Source organism: Podarcis gaigeae (assembly GCF_964106915.1).
Source record: "Podarcis gaigeae genome assembly, chromosome: 1".
NCBI classification, from domain to species: Eukaryota; Metazoa; Chordata; class Lepidosauria; order Squamata; family Lacertidae; genus Podarcis; species Podarcis gaigeae.
Window position 1 is genome coordinate 76092813 of NC_139678.1, and position 18813 is coordinate 76111625.

Sequence of the window (18813 nt, forward strand, 5' to 3'; positions counted from 1 at the left end):
GTTGTCGTCGTTGGCTGTGTTGTGGTCGTTTTGGGTGCTGTAGTTGTTACTGGTGTCGTGGTGGTTGTTTCTGGTGCTGTAGTGGTGGGTTTGGGAGTGGTGGTGGTTGTCGTTGTTGGTTGTGTTGTGGTGGTTTTGGGTGCAGTAGTTGTTACTGGTGTGGTGGTGGTTGTTTCTGGAGCAGTAGTGGTTGGTTTGGGAGTGGTGGTGGTTGGGATGGTTGTAGGTGGGCAATGTGGGTTTACTTCACAGCACAACACCCGTATCTCATAATTCAAGCACTGCCTGATTTTCCCAATTTGCTCATCATTCTTGCAAACCAGTCCAGAATCAACATTACACTCAACTTTCTGACCAACCTGGTCAAGGCTGAGGCCAGGGTGATTTTCAGCCCTGCACTGGATGTTTGATGGCTTGGCACAGATCTTCCCTCCTGCAGCACGGATCTTGTTATATGTCTCAATGTCACCCCCGTTTGGTCCGGAAGTGGGATAGTCAACATCAAACCAGTCGGTCCAGTGACATATAGGTCCACAGGTTGTTGTTTCTGGAGAGGTGGTAGTCGTCTCGGTAGTTGTGGTGGTGATTGGTACAGTGGTCGTGGGCAAGCTCGTTGTGCTTACTGGCCGAGGTGTAGTGGTGGTGGTGGTTGTCGTTGTTGGTTGTGTTGTGGTTGTTTTGGGTGCTGTAGTTGTTACTGGTGTGGTGGTGGTTGTTTCTGGAGCTGTAGTGGTTGGTTTCAGAGTGGTGGTGGTGGTGGTTGTCGTCGTTGGCTGTGTTGTGGTCGTTTTGGGTGCTGTAGTTGTTACTGGTGTGGTGGTGGTTGTTTCTGGTGCTGTAGTGGTGGGTTTGGGAGTGGTGGTGGTTGTCGTTGTTGGTTGTGTTGTGGTGGTTTTGGGTGCAGTAGTTGTTACTGGTGTGGTGGTGGTTGTTTCTGGAGCAGTAGTGGTTGGTTTGGGAGTGGTGGTGATTGGGATGGTTGTAGGTGGGCAATGTGGGTTTACTTCACAGCACAACACCCGTATCTCATAATTCAAGCACTGCCTGATTTTCCCAATTTGCTCATCATTCTTGCAAACCAGTCCAGAATCAACATTACACTCAACTTTCTGACCAAGCTGGTCAAGGCTGAGGCCAGGGTGATTTTCAGCCCTGCACTGGATGTTTGATGGCTTGGCACAGATCTTCCCTCCTGCAGCACGGATCTTGTTATATGTCTCAATGTCACCCCCGTTTGGTCCCGAAGTGGGATAGTCAACATCAAACCAGTCGGTCCACTGACATATAGGTCCACAGGTTGTTGTTTCTGGGGAGGTGGTAGTCGTCTCGGTAGTTGTGGTGGTGATTGGTACAGTGGTCGTGGGCAAGGTGGTTGTGCTTACTGGCCGAGGTGTAGTGGTGGTGGTGGTTGTCGTTGTTGGTTGTGTTGTGGTTGTTTTGGGTGCTGTAGTTGTTACTGGTGTGGTGGTGGTTGTTTCTGGAGCTGTAGTAGTTGGTTTCGGAGTGGTGGTGGTGGTGGTTGTCGTCGTTGGCTGTGTTGTGGTGGTTTTGGGTGCTGTAGTTGTTACTGGTGTGGTGGTGGTTGTTTCTGGAGCTGTAGTGGTTGGTTTGGGAGTGGTGGTGGTTGTTGTTGTTGGTTGTGTTGTGGTGGTTTTGGGTGCAGTAGTTGTTACTGGTGTGGTGGTGGTTGTTTCTGGAGCAGTAGTGGTTGGTTTGGGAGTGGTGGTGGTTGGGATGGTTGTAGGTGGGCAATGTGGGTTTACTTCACAGCACAACACCCGTATCTCATAATTCAAGCACTGCTTGAATTTCCCAATTTGCTCATTATTCCTGCAAACTAGTCCAGAGTCAACATTACACTCTACTATCTGATCGAGTTGGTCAAGGCTGAGATCAGGGTGATTTTCAGCCCTGCACTGGATGTTTGATGGCTTGGCACAGATCTTGCCACCCGCATCTCGGATGTTGTTATATGTCTCAATGTCACCCCCATTAGGTCCAGAAGTGGGATAGTCAACATCAAACCAGTTGGTCCACTGACATATAGGTCCACAAGTTGTTGTTTCTGGAGAGGTGGTAGTCATCTCGGTAGTTGTTGTGGTGACTGGCACAGTGGTCGTGGGCAAGGTGGTTGTGCTTACTGGCTGAGGTGTGGTGGTTGGTGTCGTTGTTGGCTGTTTTGTAGTGGTTTTGGGTTCTGTAGTTGTTACTGGTGTGGTGGTGGTCGTTTCTGGAGCTGTAGTGGTTGGTTTGGGAGTGGTGGTGGCACTGGTGGTTGTCACCATTGTAGTTCTTTCTGGTGTCATTCTAGGCAAAGTCGTGCTTACTACCACAGGTGTGGTGGTTGCTTTTGTTGTTGTGATGACACTGGTGGTTGTTTCCGTTGTCTGTGTTGTGGTGGTTTGCAATTTTGTAGTTGTTGCTGGCTTCGTTGTTGTAACTTCAGTTGTTGGCTTAGTTTTCGGTGTTTCAGGTTTTGTAGTGATTAATGGTGTTGTCCTTGTTGTGACTTTTGTTGTTTGTAGAGGTTTAGTTGTGATTGATGTTGTTCCATTTAGTAGCGGTGCTTTTGATGGCTGTGTAGTTGTCTGAGTTCGTGTAATAATAGTCTTTTCTTTGGTAGTAGTTATTGGTGTTGATGCTGTTGTGGTTGTTTTGCTGGTGGTCGTTGTTTGTGAGGTTGTAGTTAAAGGCTTTGTAGTTGTTAGTGGTCTGGTTGTTGGGCATGGTACAATTATTTTTTCACAGCATTCAATTCTTATCTCATAATTATAGCAAATTGGTGGAAGTTGTTCTTTGTTGTAACATATGAGTCCTTCTGTTTTACTACAAGTAACTTTTTGCTCTAATTCATTTAGTGGTGTATCAGGATATCTTTCTGCTCTGCATTCAACATTTTTTGGTGCCTTACAGACTTTGTATCCTTTGGCTCTTATATTCTTAAATGTATCAAAATCTCCATCATCTGGTGCGGATCCTGGGTAACTTATATCATACCACTGTGACCATTCACAAACTTCCTTAGTACATTGTTCAGGTGTCGAATGGGCTGTTGTTGAAATTGTTGTCGTTTCTAAACTTTTTGTTGTCTCTGGAACAGTTGTCACCGTTGTTGGTGACTGTGTTGTAGTTGGAGGTGTTGTGGTTAGTGTTGTTGCTTCAGAAGTAGTTGACACTATGGTTGTACCTTTTGTTGTAATTTGTGAGGTTGTTGATGTAGTTGTTGACACAGTTGGATGTGTTGTTTCTTTTGTTGTGGGTGTGGTTATAATTTTAGTTGTAGAAGGTGTTGTTTCAGTTGTAGTTTCTGGAATTGTAGTGGATGTTATGGCTGTAGTAGTTGTGGTTGTAGATTTAGTAGTAGACGGTGTGGTTGTGACTGTTGTTGTTTTTGGCTTAGTTGTCACTATTGATGTAGATGTTGTTTCTGGAGTTGTACTAGTAACTGTGGTAGTTACTGAAACAGTACTTGTGCTTGCTGTTGTAGTTTCTGGAGTGGTGGTTAAGCAGTCAGTATAACAGCAATATACTTTGATCTGATAGTTATAACACATCTGCAAGATTCCTGACTGTTCTTCATTTTTGCAGACAAAGCCAAATGTCACATTGCACTGAACAGTTTGTCCAATTTCATCAATAGATTTCTCTGGATATTTCTCTGCCCTGCATTCTATACGTTCAGGTTTTTGGCATATATCTTTTCCTGCAGCCTTAATGATGTCGTATGTTTCAAAATCCCCTTTGTTGTCCAAAGTGGGAAAGTGCACATCGTACCATTCAGTCCATTTACATGTGAGTTTACAAGGTGTTGGCCGTGGTATTTCTGTTGTGGTTGCTGGGGTTGTAGTTGAGATGCTAGTAGTTTCGGTTACTACAGTTGTGGTAGGTGGTAGCTTTGGTGTTGTTACAGGAGTAGGAGTTGTTACAGGAAGAGTAGTTGGTGTTGTTGTGTGCATAGTCCCAGGTGTCGATGCAGTAATGCCACATGGTTCAAAGCTACAACACTGGATTTTGATTTGATAATTGTGGCAGCTCATTGGATGCTGATCCTTGTTGTAACAGATTAGCCCCACTGTTTTACTGCATTCTACTTTCTGGCCCAGTTCACTTAATGGGGTATTGGGAAATTTCTCAGCTCTGCAGGCAACAGCCCTTGGAGCTCTGCAGACTTTATATCCTTCTGCTCGTAGTTTTTCAAAAGTATCAAAATCTCCATCATCATCTCCAGAGCCAGGCTGGCTCACATCATACCACTGTGACCACTGGCATACTTCCTGAACACAAACTGATGTTGTTACAGGCACTGTGTGGGTAAAAAGATAAAATGGCACATTAGTATTTTCATGCTTATTTAAACTTTTAAATGTTAAGCATGTACAGTAGAAGCTGTGTGTAAGAAGGAAGTTTCCTTGAGGCTCTTCTAGACTGCCACCATTTCCAGGCAGGATTCAGTCACATACCAGCAAATTCATTTGGTGCAATTGATTTGGTGCTCTTGAGCAACAAACTCACTCCCTTCTAAAACTGAGTTACTTACAAATGAGACTGGGAAATGCCCTGGAAAAGGGTGGGATAACATTGGCTCGAAACCATGTTATCTAACCTCCCTGGCAAACAAATCAGAATGGATGCTCAAGAAACAGGTGGTTTGGAAGCAACCTTTGAGGGTTTAACTAAATCAGTTCATCCGAGCCATCTGGACTGAACCAATCCATTGGATCCCTCTGGAACTAGTTGCTGAGTAACACAGGCTTTTAAATATCTCTATTTCCTTTTGTAAAAACAAAATGTAAAATCAAAATGTTCGAGTGAGGAAATGAGAAGGAAAAGTGATATGGGCTGCTGGGACTGGAGCTCCTCAGAGACCTGAATCAAGAAACTGGGTAGCAGCTGATTGAGATGGGAGGAAAACTGAATGAAGCACATATGAGATGGGTGGGAGCACTATGAATAAACAGGGTACTGCAAGTTGCCCAGAAATTAGTCAAGGAGAACCTGGAGTGAAGCACCTCCATTTTTCTCCTCAGCTCTTTGGGAGATTGGAAACACATCACAGGAGGGACAACAGCTTATTGGCTTACTTAAAAGTATCCTATATACATTTACTTACAAGTAGTTCTTCACACCAGTAAAAAATGCTTATTGTTTTCTAAAGCATTTCATTGAAAGATTTAAACTAGAGGCACAGGTCATATTTTGCATTGCTGGAGCTGGAGAGGTAGCCCTCTCATCCGGGCTTCCCAGAAAACACCCATCCCTTCCTAGATTGATTGGAATGGCTGGTATTCATTTCCACCAGCTCAGAAAATGCTAAGGGTAAAAACGCCCATGCAGTACCATTCCAGGAGTACCATTCCAGGAGGCAGTACCATGTCTCTGCCATAGCAATGTACCATACAGCTATGCAAAAAGTGGTAAAGAAACTACAGAAATCCACAGACAACGTTGCAGGGTAATACTCTTGAAATTTATACTCTACTACAATCTACTAATTCCAATGTGCTGGAGATGGGTTTCACTGAACAGGGTAGGGAGGGAGTGAACCATATGATTGCACTATCATCAGAGTTTTTACCTGCAGTAGTGGTTGCTGGTGAAGAGGTACTGGAAAAGTTAAAGACGGTAGTGGTTGGTGCAGTGGTGGTGGTGGTTGTGGTGGGTGTTGTTGTGCATGGGAAGATATTCCTCTCTATTGTTCCATTCTTACTGCAAATCGCAGTGATGCACCCTCCAATGCCATCTGTTGTGTTGTAGATGACATCCCCCGGCTTGCTAATCTTCCCTTCATAGATGCAGTGGCATTCTGTCATTCAAAAGAAATTGTCAGCATTAAACTTCTTAAAATGTAAAAGGCTGTTCCAAATCACTCACAATTCATATTAAAACTTAGCACTGAGAACATACCAAGTTCATCGTATCGACACTCTGGTTTGCCAGCCATGGAACAATAGCTAAAAGGAAAGAAAACACATTTGAAGGTAGTTACTTTTCTTTAGTGAGCAAAGAAGATACTAACAGCCCTCCTTATATTAGTTGTTGGCATCTGTCTGCCTCAAGAGACAATGGAGTGTGCCCTCAGGGGCATATACAACCAGTATAAAAGAATGTCTATGGAGGTGAAATTCTGAATAAACTACTACACTTGGATTGAGAAAGCAATTTTAGGCTTTGACTCTAATTGGTTTTACTCATTTACTCAGAACTAAATTCCATGACATCCAGTAGCAGATTGCGATCTACTGGTAGATCATTGAACGTCTGTGGTAGATCACTGTCAGATCACGGGCTCCCCCCAAAGAAGCTCCCCTAAAGAAAGCGTTCCTCCTCCCTAAAAAAGCTCAACAACTTAGACTAGAACCCCCCAAAAGGTGGTAGATCACTGCCGGTTTCTAACTCTGAGAGTAGATCACAGTCTCTCAGGAGTTGGCCACCCCGGCAGTAGAGCTTCCATTTTCCAGGTGAGTGTGTGAAAGACTGCATCTTACTTGCTGTTGGAAGGAAGTTCCATTGAAATAAATGGACTGCACTTCAAAGTAAATGGAATTAAAATTGAATCGTTTATCTTTTTGGTTCCACCAATGATTAACTCTAATTTTCTTTTTGTAAAAGCAGATACCCCCTTCCCCCCCAACAATTGGTATATTGGCTGTTCTTTAGAAGGTGGGGCTAACTGATGATTCCCAGGTAAGGTCCTCCCCCTATTGTGTGGGCAGGTGGTCCCTCCCCCCACTTGGCCTGATCACCTTGGCAACGCCTCCCAAGGCGGGATTGGGCAACTGGCTGAGGTAGGCAGAGACCTCCAGGTATCCCACCTGGAGAAGGCGAAGCCAAGCCTGTGCTAATGGTGCCACATAGGGTCCAGGGGGCTGCGCGCGACCACACAAAGGGCTTACTTAATGTGGGGAGCGGTCATTCCTAAAGCTGATTTGGTTGGTTATTCATTCTACTAATCAGCATGGACAATGGCTGTGTACATAACAAACATTTAAAGCAAATCTCCCCCTGAAAGAATCTTGGAAACTGTGGTTTACCCCCAGAACTAAAATTCCCAGCACACTTAACAAACTACAGATCCCACAAATCTTTGGGGTTGGGAATGTGCTTTCAATGTATGGTGTGTACACAGCCCTAAATATCAGAATCTGTCCCTATATAAAAGGAAGAAGCACAGCATGTAGGATAGTAGAGGAGCGTAACCATTAATTGTTAATCCTCACCAGAACCTACAGAAGAGGAGAAACAAATTAGCTGACTGAAAGTGAAGAAAAGAGCAGTAGTAATTTCACTAGAGCCTTCAGGCAAACTTTCTTTCTACCACAGTAGAAGTTCAAAAAGAGGTGGGCAGGAGAGAAGAATGGAACCCATATTATAATGTAGTAAGACATGCTGGAGCAGATTAATCCTAAGGAGAACATTTCCAAACTTTGCCTTCTCAAACCTGTTTCGACAGTATGAAATAGAGCATGCTATGCCTCTGCCACAAGTTTAAACAATTTTACATTCACATTCTCATTCTCATCATTTGAAAGACAAGCATTACCATGATTCACAGCTCTTTTGTGAAGGCATTTTTTCTCCTGGTTTATAGTGGTTTCCTTTGCCATCAAAGCAGCCGCATGCTGGAAGATCAACACACTGCATCTCATCTTCATCAAAATAGGGCTTATCAGCTGGACACTTTGGATAGCAGCCTGTGGTAAGAAAGAGAGCTTTTACCATACCCTGTACAAATGTTAGCCTTTAAGCTGATTTTGTGTATGGTGCTGTCACACCATAAACCAGGGATGAGGAACCTTTGGCCTCCATACATTGTTGGACTCAAGCTCCCATCAGTCATAGCCAGCATGGCCAAGGGTCAAGAATAATGGGAACTGTAGTTCAACAACATCTGGAGGGCCACAGGCTGCCCATCCCTGCCATATCTTGATCTCAAGCAACTGTCATTTAGCAAGGCTGGGACTCAGGAGAAGAGGCCATGGATGCAGAGGGAATCTCTTGACCAAGATTGACCTCAGAACCAGCTTTAGACATTCCTGCCTCCTTGGGTGTTCTAGCATCAAAGGAGCACATGATGCCTGCACCTCTCCACCTTGAAGAAGTTGCCTTGTCTTCCTCGAACTCTGGTCTCCAGCTTAGAGGCAAGAACTGAACCTTGGTCTCCCCCAAGCTTCCAAAGTGAATGGCACCTAGTGGCTGGGCCTCTTTTAACTGTAAGGGCTCTATGCATCAGGGAAGAATTTAGCTTCCCAATCAAAGCAGCAATCCTACTTAAGGCTCAGTCCAGGATAGTTGGGTGCTGGAACAACAGTCCAGCCTAGATTTCACTTGGAGCTAACTAGGGTTTTACTACTATGTTTGTTTGCTCATCTGCCTTTTTGGACCCCAGCCTCTGCTTTACTTGACTCTGTTTATCTGGACCTACTCTCTACTTTGCTGGAATGACCTCAGTGGAACCTGATCTGTGTTTTACTTTGCCTGACCCTGATCATCACAATCTGACCTTGCCTGGCTGAAACCCAATCTCTGCTTGATCTGGCTTTGCTTCTGGATCCCAGACAGGGACCAGCAGTATGTGACCTTGAATTTTCTGTGTAGCACATGCCTCCACTGGGCTAGATCCTGTCCCCTGGACTGGGACAGTTTTTATAACAATTAATATAAAATGAAGCTTTTAAGTTTCCTGTAATCATCATTTGTAGATCAAGGGTAAGGCTACAATCCTTGTACCTTCCAAGCCTTGTAACTCATGGAGGCATTTTCCACTTGGGTTTCTGCAAGTCTTCATACAAGGAGAGCCACAAGGCTGGTAGTGCCACTCACACTCATCTTTCGGATTATAGTAATCACAGAACAGAGCTGCAGAAGGAGGAAAGGGTTTTTTTAAATGTTACTTTCAAGCAAAATGCATTAATTTCATAGAACTCAATACCTATCATTGCACTGTATGCCAGTCATTTCTCATTTCTATGTTCAGTGGTAAGCAATATTAGTTGCTTGTTTTTCCAGTGTCATTATTCACTTCACCAGTCAGGAACACCATCAAATGAATTTTGTGAGCAGGGATGTCAGGAGCAGACCCAGTTACCCTCCTGCTACATCTTCTCCCCAGCTGGTAGGAGGTAGGATCAGAGATCATAGAATCATAGAATCATAGAGTTGGAAGAGACCACAAGGGCCATCGAGTCCAACCCCCTGCCAAGCAGGAAACACCATCAGAGCACTCCTGACATATGGTTGTCAAGCCTCTGCTTAAAGACCTCCAAAGAAGGAGACTCCACCACACTCCTTGGCAGCAAATTCCACTGTCGAACAGCTCTTACTGTCAGGAGGTTCTTCCTAATGTTTAGGTGGAATCTTTTTTCTTGTAGTTTGGAACCATTGCTCCATGTCCGCTTCTCTGGAGCAGCAGAAAACAACCTTTCTCCCTCCTCTATGTGACATCCTTTTATATATTTGAACATGGCTATCATATCACCCCTTAACCTCCTCTTCTCCAGGCTAAACATGCCCAGATGTTGGACTGGGTGGATCACAGGTAGGATTGGGTGGTGAATGCTGGGCCTGGTGAATGGCTACGCTCCCTCTGCCAAAATATAAAAGATCTATGGTCTTCTAAACGTGTTACTGGGGGTTTTTTTTGTTATTATGTTATGTATTCTGCATTTTGTACTGTAAACCGCCCTGTGATCTTAGGATGAAGGGCAGTATATAAATTTAATAAATAACAAGGCAGGCAGCTAGTAGCAGCAGTAGTACTTGTTCCAGGAAAAGTCTTCCCATTTTCCTTGACCTCATGATCACAGGCAGCTATGGACTGACAGCACGAGAGACAGTAAGGAGGGGATTAGACAGTAAGGAGGGGATATGCTGAGATTTAGCACATTCTGAAGACATTTAGCTCTTGCAAAGTTAGGATAAATTCAAATGTTCATGATATGAATGTGACAAGCAGGAATCATGTTGTGATCGCGTTACTGCATTCAAAATGAATGCAGAAATTGGATTACAAAAATATGCAAACGTTCAGCAATGCTCCAACCTACTGTGTGCCATCCTACCACATACCATATATGGTGCTACAAATATAGAAACGTTAGCCTACTCCTTGTTCTCACTAACCTATCTTTTTGTTATTACTTTAAAAGGAATGGGCAATACTCACGGCAGATGTTTGGAGTTCTCCAAGAAATGCAACTGCCAGCTTCATTGCACGCCTGAGCATAGGCGGCTACAGCAGTACAGAAGCATTCACAGTCTCCACCAGTGTCACAAGCACAGGCATCAGAGATGCAGGCTTCATAATATTTAGTTGGTTCAACCTGTTAGAGAAGGAATACACATGGTTTGATTTGTGGTTCAGTCTTAGCAGGCCATGGTCAGAGAGGGAGGGTGCATTTTCTGATTTTTTTCAATTACAGTTCTTGTTTCTCCGACAAAGTCAGCATGGAAAATTTGTGACATCAGTCATTGTTTTTATTTTCAAGTTGCACATTTTGTTACAGCAACAGAATTGCATGCAGAGGCAATTTGTTGTTAATAATAAACATGAATGCTTCCGAAACGTCAAGCAGACGTGAAAAGGTTATGTATCATCTACCATTAGTAATTGTCAAGGAAGTAATTTGTCATTGAAGCAAAGGGTATTTTTATGCATCCACTGAGGAAAAAGTAAAATTGGTTGGCAACCCCCTAAATATTAACTATCTATTAAATGTGTTAATATCAGGCATTTACTACGCTGGGGAGCCTAACCAATCTGGGGCTCACATTTAACTTTTTCTTATCTGAATTATCAGCTGACAGAATGACAACACATTTTTATGTTGCTCTTATGCAGTGGTTGGTACAGCCTGTCCCAAGTGCAGGCACATCTAGTCTTAAGCTTGGAGCTGTTCAAGTGTCCTATACATTCTTTTAAAAATGCATTTGCCCATACCTGAGAGTGGCAGGAAGCAAACACTTTGCTGTTAATGATGCTACATTGCTTCTGGGCCCAAGAACTCCTATATGGGTTTGTAGAACAAGGGTCTCTGCTGCCTGGGGCATCTGGGCAAGTGGGAGACACCTTCCAGCTGTTACCAAACTCTAGTACGTCTCCTACAACAGACTGGCTCCTGGTGGTGAAGTCGTTTATGTCATTGCCATCATAGTTTCCACAGAGGCCACAAACTTGACCCTGCAGAGAGACAAGCACAAGTTAATGAGGAGTAGAAAATTTATTTTCCTGGGATTAGAGACCCTGCATTTTCAAAATGGAATAATACTTTGGTTATTTATAGTGACTGTCATACTTTGTGGGCTCTCCCACTCACAAGGACTTTTTAGTTAATTTCTGCAGAGGAAGCTGATCAGCATGTACATGCATGGATAGATTGACTGTCCCCATTACATGAACTAATAATTTCAAGTGCTCAGAGACCCTATGTACACATCAAACACATGCAGTACACTGAATTAGCACACCTATTTAAGCATAGCCTCATAACATATAAAGCATATTAAAAGTTATATTTTAGGCTTCTACAAGAACAATTGCTCCAACAGTTGCTTTTTTTAGCAGAAAAAATGGCATAGCCTGATTCCCCACCCTGATTCTTTAAAAAATACTGCTTACCATAATTACAAATAAAAAAAACATAAACTTGAGTGATTTGTTTCTGCATCATTAGGGAGTCCTTGAGAGCAGAGGTGGTAATCTCCTTGGGTTTGATTCATTCACCCTTGGGTCAACCCTCCTAAGGCTGCATTGCAGTGATGGATGGGACCAAAAGTAGATGCAGCCCCTGCACGTTCTCTCTCTTTCTCATACACAGGCACACAAGGGAATTATTACCACTCACTTTCCTGTGTATCAAATGATCAATTTGATGACCAGAGGAAGGACAGTTTCCATCACTATCAGGATGTTGTGCTTGTCCAATTTGAGATGGCCAGCATTTACATATGAATGTGAATGTCAACCCTAACTATATTTTGGATATTGACAATCACAGCATATATTTTGCTGCATTATTATGAAAAAACAAATGAACCTTTATATACTATCACAGTGGTAACCAACATAGTGCCCCTAAGATGTTGTTGAACTACAACTCCCATCAACCCCAGGCAGCATGGGCAATGGTCAGGGATGATGTCGGGCACCATGTTGTCTATCACTGTCCTGTAACCAGTCCTGTGCACATTGATCATGCAAGAAAAAATAGTTCTGCGATAGAAATGATAGCTAGAATGTAAAGAGAGCCACGCTGGATCTGGCTGATACGGTCTAGCATTCTTTTCTCACAAGGGCCATCCAGATGCCCATGGGAAGCCCACCATGAGATCACATAAAGAATAATCAATAGCAATTTCTGGAGTCATACTTCATCACAATATGAAGTTAGTACATTGTCTTGTACTTTGTTCTTAATGTGACCAGTTTCTCATTACTATCAATAGTTCTTCATACAGACAAAGAATCTATGTTAAACTACTATGAAGAGGTCAAGTAAGGGGATTCATCTGATAAATCAACTGACTGGACTATTTAAATGCTAACATTAGCTCTTAATGTTTGTCCTTTACAGAATTTCCTGGAAGAATGTTGTAGCACTTCTCTTTCATTACACACACGCCCCTATATAATCTGATCTGGCATCCTCAGCATACCTTAAATTCGTCATTGAGTTTGATGAACATACTGGTTTTCTTGTCCCACAACAGGACCAGTCCAGCTGTGGTGTCAATCACCATGTAGATTCCCATGTAGCGGACCTTGAATGGCACTTCACCTCCTCCAGAAAGCCTCTGTACCACTGTAAATTTTTCATCAGCGAGTATCAGCTCATAGTTCTGAAAGATGAAAAGCAACAATAAGTTGTAATTCAGCAGCTTCTCTTTCAAGTAATTACAACTTATTACTAAACTGAAAATTATGGAGAGACCTGGTCTGAACAGAGATATTGGATTCTTGTCTCATTATGCATGCTAAAGCTATTTTTGGTCCTCTGCATACTATCCTTTGCTTTTTCCTGTGGGACTAATTCCAGTCGTTAACAGTGTCAGCAGGTTTACCATACCCATCGAGTCAATCACCCATCTCCTACTACCCTTCTAAAAAAAACCACCCCACCTTCCCACTATATATAAGGGTCTTCTGTTTCAGTGTATCTGAAGAAGTGTGCATACACACAAAAGCTTATACCCAAAACAAACTTAGTTGGACTCTAAGGTGCTACTGGACAATTTTTTATTTTTTTATTTCGACTACATCAGACCAACACGGCTACCTACCTTTACAACTTAGTTACTTTGCACTCCATGATTTCCCCATTTGTATATTTAATATAACCCAGTTCTGTCCAGGTGCACAAGTCATATTTTGCGTTCATCTTGCGTGAACCTACTTACCCCCATGAAGACTTTAATGGCTTTTGAGCAGGTTGTTCCGGTGGTGCCACAGGGGATGTTCTCCGTGATCACTCTGAAAGTCCCTGCATTTGAATTGTTTTTACCGCAATGATCCTGTGGAGAAGAGGGTTATATGGTGTTCATGAACACAGCTTGCCATATTAAGACTAAAGACTCTGCATTTCAAAAAAGCAAGTGCTTGGGGAGAAAAGTATTATACCTGGACCAGTGTGTATTCACAGTCTCCACTGAAGCTATAGCGTTTGCCATCAAAAGTGATGTAATGACCATCTCCATAAACAGAGCATGTTGCCAGGCAGGGTTCAGTGGAGCACTCCCACTTTCTGTTCTTACATGTACTGCACAGACAGAAATATGGTTAAATTTCACAGTGGCAGGGTTTGTTTGATCCCCCCCCCCCCATTTAGATGGAAGAGTTCAATACTTTTAGTACAGCTTATAACAGGCGATACGTACCAAGTATTACATTTCACCTTGATGCTGTCCCCTGGCTTGTATGTGGCTTCATTGTGAATGCATGGACACTCTTCAGCAGCTACACACCCACCTTGGCCATCGGACACCAACTCCTTGGGACACATGCAGCCAGAGACGCACTGTGTGCTGTACTGTAACAGAAGATAAGGCAGCAAAAGATGTTACTTGACAAACCAATAGGTGAGAAACAAAAGTGACTAAGATACTAGACAGAGTGAAATCAGTATCTGTCTCCAGTGGTGCGTTACCAATGAAGAGTCAATTAATTAGCAAGCTATGCAAAACTGCTTCAAGTTTACTTTTTCAGAGGAGTTTAGGTGTGGAGAACTTTTCTTGAACTCTTTGAGAGAATGTTATTATAAATCACTAGATTGTGACTTGGTATATTGATACCCTTGATTTTTAAAAAAATGTTGGGTGTCCCTTGATTTTTTTAAAAAAAATAATGTTGCGTGTAAGAGTATTCACAAGTCATAACATGGTGGTTAAACTGGTTTACCATGCCCTGCGCCTCCCTGTCTCTACCCACCTTCTGATGGGTTCTGTAGGCTAGCTTTCGTCATTGCCTCTGATCACCCATCAGCATGACTCCTATTTTGTAACAGGAGACCATGATGAATGCTGAGCGGTGCTGACAGTTTCATAAATTCAGGAAATAAGTGATCATGGGAACAATGTAATACATACGTTGAACAGGTAATTTAGATAAGAAATGGTTACAATGTAGTCACACTTACGCATCCCATGTCAAGGGTCTGACAGCTCTTCTGACACTCGGCTCCAGTGGCTCCTACTGTGGCATTAGTGCAGTCAAAGTAGACCATGGGAGCAAAACATTCTGGTAGAAAGGAGAGCTAGGTGAAATCTCAGTTTGAAATTAGACATTAATCACCAAAACAGTGAGTGTATGTCATGAAAACTAATTCAGGGCACACCATTATCAACACTTCACTTAAAAACACACATAAAAGTCTTTGTACAACGACAACATTATACCTTCACTGCCAATTTTAAGACAGAGCATGGTGGCTATCTTGGCTATGGTGCTTAGCAGATAATAGAAACTTGCATCACTCAAGGTTGTAAAACAACTCCACATCTGTACATTGGAGTGAGCCTATTGGATATTTTCAACCAATTTTCGGAGGACTCAAAGTCCAATGGAATATTTCAGTTTTACAAGGTCTCTGGAACTACTATTATCTTTTTCTGTGATTTGGCTTACCTGGTTGTGGTTTCACTTCTCCAATGCACTGAAGCTTTCCCTGTGTGCAAGTGCTGCAAGAGATGAAGAATGTTTCTTACTTAAAAATTGAACCAGTTTTATGAAGAGCAGTTGTTCTTGACTGGCTAAAGGACAGCAACAACAAATCCTTCACGGTGTGGAATGCTGAATTGTCACCTTGTGACCAAAAGGAAAATGTTTCCCTTAAAATAGCCTGTTAAAATGCTTTAAGAATTCCTCCTTGGTGGATCTGGACTGGGGTGAGGCATTTTTATCAGGAGTGGACAGACCTCAGAGATCCACAGGGCACCTGTGGTGCTGTTGCCAGTCTCAAGTTCTCTCCTCACCCTCCACCAGCCATTACTAGAAAGCCCGTTTTTAACAGATGCAAAAGTTTAATGGTGGGAGATATAGACAAAGGGAAGCACAAAGCATAGTTAAACTGTGGAATTAATTACCAGATAACATAGTGATGGTTCACAACTTGGAAGGCATTACAAGAGGATTAGACAAATTCATGGAGGACAAGGCCACCCACAGTCATGATGTCTTTATATTGCCTCCAGTATTGCCTCTGAATAATGTTGCTAATGAGCATGAGCTGGGTTGCTATTGCATTCATAAGTTGCTTGTGAGCTTTGCACAGGCTTCTGGTTGGCCATTATGAGAATAAGATGTTGAACTAGGCAGGCCTTTGGTCTGATCCAGCTGGGCTCCTATATTTTTCTCATATGAATAAGAAACTTTGGGGCATTTAGAAATGTGTCACAAAGGCACCTAATATCTAAGCACCAGACATTACAAAATTAAATTGACTGAATCTTCCAAAAAACAAAATTTAAAAAATTATAATTAAGGGCAGCTTAGAAGCATGGTTCTATGGAAGGAAATTTTGGCTATTCCCATCACCTCACAACAATGCTTATTTCAAACCATCACTTACCATATGACACCATTTTCATGAATAACTTCTCCAGACAGTAGAGGAGTCCCTTTGTAGTAGCAGGGGCAGCTGGTAGCAGGTACACATTTGCCGCTCTCATCCATATACATCCCTTCTTCGCAGGTGCATCCATCCACGGAGGTAAACTTAATGTTGCAAGTGACATCAGGCTCACTCAGAGATCGGCAGGTGGGTTGGCAGGAAGTAATGTTGTAACGGTAAACCAGGGTTTTGGGACACATTTGGTATTTGGCTTGAGAGAGGGAAAAGAAAAGAAGTTGTTCCAGAGGTTATCTAAGGGCTACTGTGGCTATAAATTACTAGACATCGCAGGGTACAATGTATACTCAAAAACATTGGCTGTGTGTGTTTAGATGCATATCTGTATATCTAGATGATGGGCTCTAGTCCCAGAGGCTGGAGAAGCTTAGGATGTCTGCCTCAGCATCCAGGTGTGATGGGATGTTCTGGGTACAGTGACGTATGCTGCTTTGTGCATAAAGACTGTATGAACGATTGCCTGGGTGCCTTGAATTAAATTTAACTTGCAGAAGGGAAGTTACTATCTTGTATGGGTTTATGAAAAGGAGCCTGTTCAAAACGTGACTAATCCATGTAATTTATTGGCCTTTGAATCAAGCTATGTGATTCCAGATTCATCTTTAAATCACAGCTTTGAAAACTACTCATTTGATAGTTTGTGTGTTTTTCTATCTTTTCCAAAAAATATGTATTTTACTCCTAATTTCTAATCCAGTGCTGTCAAGAATTCTTTGGTGTAACTAGAGAGAGAAACTAGCACATGCTCCATTATTCACATAAGACTGTGAAGTTTTTTGGTTGTGATTTGCCTCCCCATGGCAAACAATAACTTTATTTCCTTCTGAACTTTCTGCAGCTCCCGTAAGCCTCATCTGTATCTGCTCACCAGATTAAGACTTTCAGGAAACTACTGGCACCACTTTGGAGTTGTCACACAAACAAAGCATAGATGCTTCAAATTCCTTCAAAATCTCGTCCAGGATAATTTTGAAACTACAGCTGCTACTAACTGGCAAAGATCGGGTCCACATAAAAACCACCTCCTTGAAATGAGTTGTTTTGATTCATCAGTATTTCAGGCTGTGGAGGGGATCAAAATGATCTTGAGAGGGAGCAAATTGAACCAGGTGGCCTTGTTCTGATGTGCAGCTGGGGAAATTCAAAATGGCAGCCAACAAAAAAAACCTGCCTTCTTTGCCACTTACTAGCAGGCAGCAGTTGAATTTCTATAGAAAAAAACACACATCTACAGATGAGCAGATGTTTCTCTCTAGCAGCTCATTTTATTTGAGAGATGCAGTGGCTGAAGCAGATAAAGTCACAAAAATGAAGTGGTGTTCTAAACAACTGCAGTATATTTTTAAACCCAAAATGCCAAGACTACTTTTTTAAAACATTTGGGTTTCTTTCTTCTTTCTTCTTTTTAAAAAAGATTCAGTTATAATATGCATTGTTACATTATGTATTATGCACCCTGCACCATCCCCAAACCTGTTCTTGAGGGTTGGGGGAACTCCAAGAACACATTTACGGGGTGTCCAGGCAGGGTGGGGAGAGAAAAGAGAAGAACTTTCCATCTTGCGCTGACAGAGATTCACTTAGCACCATGTTGGATACTTAAAAGTAAGCTCCATTAATTTCATTGAGACTTACTACTAAGAAAACTTGCAAAATAATTCAGCGACACTGAAAAAAATCCAAAAATGTGGGGTTGAATCATGGTTTGGAGTTCTATTTGAAACACTTTGACAATCTCCTCTGGTCACTTGCTTTTTGGTTTACAAAATCCTCATAACTTACTACAGATGCTGGTTCTCCATCCGCTCAGCAGCACTCCCTTTGCAGCACAGGCTCTGACATAGGAGGAAAGGGCAGCGCACATACAGTCCTCACTCCTTTCACAATTGCAGGTATCAAACATACAGGTCTAGGGAGACAGAGAATAGCCATTAATATTAACTCCCCCCCTTCAGGGACATTTGCTCTTAAACCTTCACATGAAGAACTCATCTATGAATTTAATCTAAAAATATGTCTTTATATTTCACATTGCTTGCTTTAAACTACTGAGGACCTGGGAGTTTCCTGAGAACCAGCTGCTTAAATGTTAACCTTTGTCTCAGAAGTTGGCAAACTACATGGCCAACCACACAGAGTGGAATGAGGAGATGTTTATATTTAGTAGTGAAGCGAGAAATGAATATGTAGGATAACATGATATGGGGATTGATAATATACATTAATGACAGAAAGTTTGGCAGAGAGTATACTGAAGCCCTGACATTGTTTATCCACTCTAACAGGTTTAATTCCCACCCCCAGGAGTTATGTTCAGATTCTCATTGGCACTTCAAAGAAAGAGAATGTACAAAGTACCGTGTGGAAAACAGTAGGATCTACTGCAGAGTGGCACTTCTGAAAGGGTCCATTGCTGTCCGTCAGCAGGCCGCACCAGTGCGAAGCATATTTTTCTGTACAAGACAAAGGGCAATGTGGTTTTATACATATTACTGCAGAGATGGGCAATGTGTTTCAGCCCAAGGAACACATTCCCTTCTGTGCAGCCTCTCAGGGACCTTACGCCAGTGGTGGGCAGGGCAGAGCTACAAACTTCACCTTTGTACAATAGTCTAGTTCCTTCAGACTCATGCATCCCTCTATATCCACCACCCAAGCATGTAAGAATCACTATCAGAGTTCGAGAACCTATTCC

At 42.5% G+C, this 18813-nt stretch overlaps 1 protein-coding gene and 1 long non-coding RNA gene across 2 annotated transcripts in view; one reads left to right on the top strand and one right to left on the bottom strand.

Annotated features, from left to right (window-relative positions):
• MUC5AC (mucin 5AC, oligomeric mucus/gel-forming) overlaps window positions 1-18813 on the bottom strand; it is a 59918-nt gene that overhangs the window by 21151 nt on the left and 19954 nt on the right. The window contains exons 16-31 of the mRNA XM_083717967.1: window positions 18477-18571; window positions 17901-18027; window positions 16059-16311; window positions 15116-15168; window positions 14628-14728; window positions 13870-14021; window positions 13613-13751; window positions 13393-13506; window positions 12652-12834; window positions 10937-11176; window positions 10163-10319; window positions 8728-8856; window positions 7541-7691; window positions 5905-5951; window positions 5576-5803; window positions 97-4303 (exon numbers count right to left, since the gene is read on the bottom strand). Of these exons, the coding sequence (XP_083574093.1) occupies window positions 97-4303; window positions 5576-5803; window positions 5905-5951; window positions 7541-7691; window positions 8728-8856; window positions 10163-10319; window positions 10937-11176; window positions 12652-12834; window positions 13393-13506; window positions 13613-13751; window positions 13870-14021; window positions 14628-14728; window positions 15116-15168; window positions 16059-16311; window positions 17901-18027; window positions 18477-18571 (6376 nt within the window). The remainder of the gene's footprint in view (window positions 1-96; window positions 4304-5575; window positions 5804-5904; window positions 5952-7540; window positions 7692-8727; window positions 8857-10162; window positions 10320-10936; window positions 11177-12651; window positions 12835-13392; window positions 13507-13612; window positions 13752-13869; window positions 14022-14627; window positions 14729-15115; window positions 15169-16058; window positions 16312-17900; window positions 18028-18476; window positions 18572-18813) is intronic.
• On the top strand, window positions 13977-18529 carry LOC310837392. Its single transcript, XR_014560519.1, has 3 exons — window positions 13977-14070; window positions 16182-16247; window positions 18404-18529. It is a non-coding gene; the product is annotated as an uncharacterized lncRNA (long non-coding RNA).